We start from the raw sequence: 8,956 nt of genomic DNA, 5'->3' as shown, positions 1-8,956 counted from the left end.
CTTCATGAGACTGTTGATTGGACCAAATTGGCTGGTTTAAACAAGGAAATGCATGGCCAAATAGAGAAATTAATGTGACCTAATCAATATTAACTTCCATGATGAGACTATTGGGAGATTTTATTGTTCCCATTTGGTGGCACATTCTTTATAATATCTGTGATTTTATCATGGAATTAATTTTATTTTTTATTTTTTGGAAGTTTATATGATTTTTTTTTTTTTATATATATAGTATCAAATACTCTAAATATATATTTTTTATTTAGAAGTCATAGGACATTCAACCTTGACGTATGCTCTAAAAAGTTAAAATGAAAACACAAAATATCATATAAATAAGATTTCAATAAAAATTAAATTTAAAATAAATATGAATAATTACATAATCATATTTAATTGATTTATTACTTTCCAATTATGTTTGTTTTGAATTAGTTTCCTTTTTATTTTATCGGGAATATCATAAATTGAGAATTTAAATATGACGCCATAATAAGAGTGACATACATCCAAATTTTCATTTATACTCCTCGAAGAAGAATAATATCATAATAATATATATAAATAAGATTTCAATAAAAATTAAATTTAAAATAAATATGAATAATTACATAATCATATTTAATTAATTTATTACTTTCCAATTATGTTTGTTTTGAATTAGTTTCCTTTTTATTTTATCGGGAATATCATAAATTGAGAATTTAAATATGATGCCATAATAAGAGTGACATACATTCAAATTTTCATTTATACTCCTCGAATAAGAATAATATCATAATAATATATATTCTAAAATTCATTAATTAAAAAAAATCTAGCTAAGCTGGATTTGCTTAATTTCTTAAAATATTACTTTTTGTTATCAAAATTTATTGCAGAGTGATGAGCTGTTCAAAATCTGTTTATAGATCTGGGCAATCTATTTGAGATTGTAGTACACTACCTTATAATTCGAGAGATGAGTTGTCTTATTCATTATAATGGTTTTCCTGTGATGAGTACGCTAATGTATGTGATGCATAATGTACATGATTTACGATGAATTCTATTAATTGTTATAATTTATTAAGTTATTATACTACATGAACTCTCGACCTTTAGGAGATATTGAGCATGTGTTAAAGTGAACAAAAAACTTTAACATATGGGTGAGACCCTAATATGGTCATATATCATTATGAATTGAGTTACCAACGATGAAAGTTGGTGATAACATATATTCTCAATAAATGTACCATCATATATAATGGGATTGAAACAGTGTGTCCCATTTGGTGATCTAAATGATATGTGATCTAGAATATTATGACCATTAAGGTTTATAAATGAATATTTATATGATTATGTGAAACCAATGTTTGGTTAATTTTGATTTTGATGATAACAAAACAATGTTTAGAACTAATGATCATATTTCAAGTGTGATTAGGCAAGACGACTTCCAAAATGGCAATCAAAATACAAATCAAGCCAATGAGAAACCATGAAGAAGAAGACCATCTCAAAGAGAAGAGTTTTTCAAGACCAGAGCTTCTTAAGATCTCTTTGTCAGGTTGTTGGTGCACTAGGACTTTCATGCATTTCATTCTTTATTTATGCACCAAAATCATAAAAGAGTAATATTGTTTTAAATATCTTAAGAATTTGATGATTTCATGTTTTCAACTAAAACATTGTGTTAAATGATTTTCAAACTTGTGTTAAAAGGTTTTAAGTTGAAAAAGGTTGAGTGTTGAGCCAAAAGAATGGCTCAACTAGTTCAATCGGTCGACCGGTTGAGGGAGGCCAAAAAGTTTATCTCTCTTCTAGTGACCTTCTCTTCTCGGTCAAAGTTGAACCTCAACTGATTAAGGTCCGGTCGAGGACCGGTTGAGGCCCAACGGTCACTTTTCCTAACAGCTAATCAACCGGTCGACCCCTAACTCGACCGGTCGAACCCCCAATGGCTAGTATGACTTTTTTCTTATATAAAAATGCTCAAAACTTCATTGTTTCATAAGTTAAACCTTCCCAAATCATTCTTGATTATATTTGAGCTTTGGAATAGTGTTTTTGAGTGCACCATTGTTTCATAACTTGCATATCTTTAGTGCACCATTCAATCCTAATTTTTCTTGTATATTTGAGCCTAAAGTTCTATTACTAGGATTTTGAGAGATCATTATTTGTATATCTTTGTCAAAAAATTTCTTAAGTGAGGGGTATCACTTGAGAGGTTGTTCAAGAGTGGGATAACTCTTAAGAAGTGTAAAGGGTGCTTGGAGCCAAAAGTCCAAGAGGGTGAATTGGAATCATAATCCAATTGTAAAGAGATTGGAAGCTTGGTTGAAACTTCAAGATATTGGAACCCTCACTCGGTTAGGAGGTTGAGGAGAGTGGACATAGGCAAGGAAGTGTCGAACCACTATAAACTCTCATGTTTGCACTCTCTCTTCCCTAACTCTTTGTGTTCATTTTGTTTATTATATATTTGCATATAATTGTCTCTTATTTTTACATAGTTTAAATTTGTGAAAAAGATATCATCACCCTATTTACCCCCCCCCCCCCCCCCCCTTTTAGGGTGATTATCATAAGTTGGATTAGCCTCAAATTCCTAACAGATTCCTTTACCGAGCTTAAGTGAATTAACCCCACCAGGGTTTTGGTCATTTAATATAACATTAAACGAGTTATAATTAATCATATAGGATAATCTAATTAATCAATCAGTCAAATTCAAATATCTTATTCATTATCCCCTATGCATTATTACATAATTACCAAAACGTTCTTATGCACCAAAGTAAATTTAGAGTCAATCAAACCCTTATAAAACCGTGTCATCATGGTATACGAGTTTAGAGCGTGAACCACTAAGACCTATTGGAGTATTGACTTTATCAAAGTCAGATTTTAAAATTGATTTAACATTTCACTAAATAAAATCAATTACATTCCAGTTAGGGATGACAATGGGGCAGGTTTTTTCAGGAACCCGGAACCACCCCACCCCGCCTCTAATGGGACGGGGTTTAATTTTAATAAACAGGTTTGGGACGAGTATGAGATTTTTTTTAAAACCCGGGGTGGGTTCGAGTATTGCCCCATCCTACCCGACCCCGATTATATATAAATTTAATTTTAAAATTAAATTAATTTAATTTTTTTTACTATTTTTAATATATAGATAATAATACAAAATTTTAATAAAATAAGTTATAAAAATATATAATAATTTTATTATTTATAAAATATATTTATTTTAATGTAATTCAAAAATTTAAAAGTAAATTTTTTTATTTTTTTTATTTTTAAGTTAAACAAGGCGGGGATGTGAATTGTTTTTAATAAACGGGGTGAGGTTGGGATGGGGATGACCCGTCCCGAACCTGCCCCATTGTCATTCTTAATTCCTGTACCTTATGTAAATAACAATGAGATGAAGTTCGAGTTCATGATCTATTATCTATACTGCATGTGGATTCTCCATGAATTAGTGTTTGTTATCTAACAAACTATTGTTATCAACTATCATAGTTACTTCTAAAATATCCGAGTTACATATTTAACTTATTACGTGATTAATTGATATACTTTAACTAAAACGAACATATGTCAAATTTCACTAAATAAATTACTATGACCACAAATTTCATGACTATACATCATTTGGATCACCCAATGTGACACACTGTCTCAATTCACGATATATCATGGCACCTCTATTAAAAATACACATTGATACAACTATCCATTAATAGTGATTCTATTCATAAGAATATATGACAATTTTATGACATCACCCATAAATCAAAATCTCCTATTGATTTTGGTATAGACTCAATATCATTTAAAGGTTGAAAGTCTATGCAGTGTATTGGTTTGATAAATTATAATAATTGATAGCCTTGCATCATGATCCACAATACGTCATATCGAATTTGCATCATATATACTAGTGGACTCACCATGGGAAACTTATCCCGATTACTAAAATAAGTAATCTCTCTAATTAGGAGGTGATGCATTACAATATTTACTCGATTGTTGTAGATAACTTATTTAATTATAAAAAAAACTCATTACTTGCATATTTTGTACAATTCTTAATATACTTAAGTCACGTATAAAAGACATGAATTAAATGATAAAATAAATGTCAATACATTAAACGGATGGTAAATGGACAATTAAGTCAATATAACTAAACGTAAATGATTGTTTGCTATTATGATTCATGGATCTTGATTAGCCGCTAAGAGTTTATGATACGGTTTGCTATTTTGAATAATCATAGGTTTGTGAATAGTTTCAAATCTATTAAATATTTCATCTATAGTAGTGTAATTATAATTAATTTATTGAAGTTTCTTTATTTATTTATTTGTATAAATAATTAATTTTTTTTAAGTTGACCAAATATTGCCTATTTTGTTTCTAAATCCTCTATTTTATTTACAACTTAAAAAAATATATTTTTTATTTACTTTTGAAGAAATCATATTTAATATTTGTTGATTTACTTTTGAAGAAACCATATTTATTATTTTATATGAACAAACACATGAGCTATTCATTTTCAACATCAAATTCTTTTAAAATAGAATATTCATGTGATATTTATTGCATTATTAATATTTGATTATTTTATTGTGATTTAATATTTGTTTATTTTTTTTGAAGATATCATATCTATTGTTTTATATGAATAAACACATGCACCCTTGCATTCATTTTGATCATCAAATTCTTTTAAAATAGAATATTCACTTCATGTTTTTTGGGTTATTAATATTTGATTATTTTGTCATGATATAGGGTATTAATTTGACTATTTTGTTATGATATAGGGTATTTGATTGTATTTTTTTCATCAGAGTTGTTATTGAATCTTTTGTTATTTAATTATTGTATTTGTTGTACAATTTAGATTATAAAATTCATTTATTAAAAAAACATGAACATTAATTAAAAATCTTAAAAAAAAAATATTCACTAATATAAATACAAAATATGTTAAGTATTTTTATTTATAAAATAAACCTTATTAATTATATAAGATTACTAAAAATTCTTAAAATCATACATAAAATAGATAAAAAAAAAAGGATGGGCACTTACCATATATTAGAATTTCTATGTTCCAACTAAAGTCCTAAAAACAATATTAAATTAATTTAAGGAGTACTAATTAATTGCTACTATTAAGTTAAGAAAATCCATCTTCTATGGAATTTCATAAAAAAAAAGTCAAGTTTTAAATATTAAATTATAAAAATTTCCAAAGCGATAAACTCAAACTATCAACTTCATTTTTTTTTTAATAATTTCCTTAAAAAATTATATTTCTGATTAATCCCAACCGTCGATTCTGAGCCCAAACCGTCTCTCCAAATCTCATCTGGGAACTCGACACGTGCGACCAAACCCGCGAAAGTACCAGAAAGGATTCCTCACGCGCTCCGTAGTCCGTGATGTGAGGAGACAAGATGGACGGTCCACGTTTCACCGGATACAACACGGCTTCCACTCAGATGAGCGAGTAGGTTGGCGTGTGGAATATTCGCGTAGCAAGTGAAGATTCCGTCAAATATCGCCTCGATGCATGCGGCGAAAAAAACCAAAAGAGATGGAACACTATAACGACGAGAAGAAACCCATGACCATTTTCGTAATTTCGGTGATTTCCATGCCCTAAAATCCAAAATCCCCTCTTCTCTCAACTGCCTCTTCGCAATACCACTTCTCCCACGAAGACCATTCTCATTCTCACTCTAAAATAAAAAGGACTTCTGGAGAGAGAAAGTGGGAAAATCTGAAACCCTAAACCACTTGGAGCTCTCAGACTGCAGAGGTACGCTTGAAACCCTAAATTTTACTGTAGCTGAATATTTAAAGTTAGAGCTTCATGGTTTGATATGGATGTGTTTATGTGACGTGGGTGTGGTTTCGCTGGTTTATACATATGTGTTGTGGGTTAAATGGGGAAGGGGAGACCTAGGGCAGTGGAGAAAGGGGTGTTAGGGCAAAGTTCAAGTGTTTCATTATCAGGGTCACTGAGTATACCACCTGGGCCCGTGTATTACCCCAGTGAGGACGAGTTTAAGGACCCTTTGGAGTATATATACAGGATCAGGCCAGAGGCTGAGCCATATGGAATCTGTAGGATTGTTCCACCCAAGAGTTGGAAGCCACCTTTTGGATTAGATTTGGATTCTTTCACTTTTCCAACTAAAACTCAAGCTATTCATCAGTTACAAGCACGGCCGGCGGCCTGCGATTCAAAGACATTTGATTTGGAGTATAATAGGTTTTTGGACAATCATTGTGGGAAGAAGTCGAAGAAGAGGGTGGTTTTTGAGGGGGAGGAGTTGGATTTGTGTAGATTATTTAATGCGGCAAAGCGGTTTGGTGGTTATGATAAGGTTGTGAAAGAGAAGAAGTGGGGGGAGGTTTGTAGGTTTGTGCTGTCAGGGAGGAAGGTTTCAGAGTGTGCGAAGCATGTTCTGTGTCAGTTGTATAGGGAGCATTTATATGATTATGAGGACTATTACAATCGATTGAATCATGGGGTAGTTAGGAGTTGTAAGAGAGGAATGCATGGGGAGAAGAAGGGCGAACATGGGGTCGAGTCTTTGAGTTCCAAAAGAAGGCGGAGAAATACTGATGGTGAGAAAGTTAAAGTTTGTAAGGTAGAAGAGAAGGAGGAAGAGTTTGATCAGATATGTGAACAATGTGAAAGTGGCTTGCATGGGGAAGTGATGCTTTTGTGTGATAGGTGTAATAAGGGATGGCACATTTATTGTCTAGCACCCCCTTTAAAGCGGATTCCCCCAGGGAATTGGTATTGCTTGGACTGCTTGAATTCTGATAAGGATAGCTTTGGTTTTGTGCCGGGTAAACGTTTCTCATTGGAAGCTTTCAGGCGTGTGGCTGATAGAGCAAAGAGGAAGTGGTTTGGGTCTGTATCCCCCTCAAGAATGCAAATAGAGAAAAAGTTTTGGGAAATTGTGGAGGGATTAGTGGGTGAGGTTGAAGTCAAGTATGGCAGTGACTTGGATACTTCTGTATATGGGAGTGGTTTTCCTCGTGTAAATGACAAGAAACCAGAATCCGTTGAGGATGAGATTTGGGATAAATACTGTGCTAGCCCATGGAATCTCAACAATTTGCCCAAGTTGCAGGGTTCGATGCTTCGAGCTGTCCATCATAACATTGCTGGTGTAATGGTACCCTGGCTGTATGTGGGAATGCTATTCTCATCATTTTGTTGGCATTTTGAGGATCACTGTTTCTATTCAATGAATTATCTACACTGGTATGTATAATGTTTGACTTTATACCTCCTTTCCTTTTTAAGTATGATGGTTCCTTTTTCATTCTTATTATTTTATTTTGTCGTTTGCAACATCTATTTCTGAAATAAAGTAGGTGTTATTGACAAATTTGATCCATTCAGATTCATGGTAGTCTAAACTAAAAGGGTCCTAATTACGTGCATTTAGTTGTGAAGAAAGTCCGTGCTCTGTGAATGACACAATTGAAAACTTGACCAAATCTCAATATGAAGAGGGAGATTTGAACTGAACTTAAGATATAAAACATGTTCTGAGTGTGCCTGAAGTTCATTTCTTGTTATATCTTCTGTGTTATACTTGAGAAACCCCAAAGGTTAGGATATGGTCTATAGCATTCCAAATTTTCCTGGATCTAAATAAGGAACAATCTCAATGGAAATTGCTGGTGTTTTAGAATCCATATCCTTATTCATGGAAGTACACATTATGAGCAGAAAAAGAATTTTCAATATGTTAGAATTCAATATAGTTTTTTTGATAGATAAGAAGATAAACAATATTAAAAAGGGCTGCCGAAAGAGCGACCCATAGAAATCAATATAAATCAAAAGCCTTTTTCTATGGGTCTGAACTCTTTCAGTTTTTTTGTACCACCTTTTTTTTGGGATCAATACCAAGAAAGTGGTGTTTAAAGTTTAAACTTCTTTGGAAAGTGCCTTGAGTGAAGAACTCCTTAAGAAGACCCATGACCTCAAACTTAATGATATTCTAACACAACTATTGAAATGATGTAGTGAAACAATCTGGCCCTAGGGCCTTGTCCTCACATAGATGGGAGAGAGCATTAAAAACTTTCCTTGAAAAACGTTCCTCCAAGCTCTTGGAATTGTAGCTCCCCAAAACCTCAAAACTCGATCCCCCAATGCTTGCTCTGTAATCTCCTTGTTGAGAAAAAAAAGAGAGTGGGAAGCTCTAGACACCCCATCCGTAATGTCTCTCTCTTCTGATAAACTAGCATCATTAACTTGCACTTTGGTCAACAAATTTCTCTTCCTGACCGCATTGGCCATTTTGTGGAAAAACTTAGTATTCTTATCTCCATCTTTAACCAAATTTCTCTAGTTTTTTTGTTTCCTCGAAGTTTCTTTCATTGAAGCCTCTTTGTGAATTGCTCAAAAGTTTCTACCTTCTCGGTCGAAAGAGGAGAGACTCTATCCTTAGAATCCCAAAAACCAATAAGAGAAAGAGCTTCCGCCTTCCTGATCGTAATATTTGCATAGACTTCTTTGTTCCATACTGTAAGATCTGTTTTAAGAGCCTTAAGCTTCAATGCAAGACATTGATCGCTAGATTTGATTCTTCATATCCCTTCTACCAACTTGTAACAAGGTCTTTGAACCCATTGGCTTTGAGCCATATAATATCAAATTTAAATGGCATTTTGCCCTTTCTTACCTTTCCACCCATAAGAACAATGAGACAATGATTAGAAATTGGCTAAGATAGAACAAAGTGAGTTAGGCCCGAGAAATGGTCCTCCCACTCTTCTAATGCCAAGAAACGATCTAGCCTTGAGCATGCTCCCACTCTTTTGAATGTTGCGTTCAATCTTCTCACAAAAGAGCCATCCTCAAAGAACTCTTTAAAGAAGCTCATCATCTCATATTTAA

The 8,956-nt window shown here is 32.7% G+C and overlaps 1 protein-coding gene across 8 annotated transcripts in view; it reads left to right on the top strand.

Annotated features, from left to right (window-relative positions):
* The first annotated feature begins 5,715 nt into the window (after positions 1-5,715).
* LOC117932679 (lysine-specific demethylase 5D) overlaps positions 5,716-8,956 on the top strand; it is a 45,620-nt gene continuing 42,379 nt past the window's right edge. For 5 of the 8 annotated variants that reach the window (XM_034853990.1, XM_034853981.1, XM_034853964.1 and 2 more), the window contains exon 1: positions 5,722-7,306. In XM_034853990.1, coding sequence (XP_034709881.1) covers positions 5,970-7,306 — 1,337 coding nt within the window. In that variant the 5' untranslated portion in view covers positions 5,722-5,969. Of the gene's footprint in view, positions 7,307-8,956 lie in introns of all 8 variants that reach the window. The other 3 variants (XM_034854003.1, XM_034853997.1, XM_034854011.1) reach the window with 3 other exon arrangements.

Source organism: Vitis riparia, chromosome 2 (assembly GCF_004353265.1).
Source record: "Vitis riparia cultivar Riparia Gloire de Montpellier isolate 1030 chromosome 2, EGFV_Vit.rip_1.0, whole genome shotgun sequence".
Lineage (NCBI taxonomy): Eukaryota > Viridiplantae > Streptophyta > Magnoliopsida > Vitales > Vitaceae > Vitis > Vitis riparia.
Note: the sequence above shows the minus strand (reverse complement) of the source record. Positions and strands in the feature narration are given on the sequence as shown.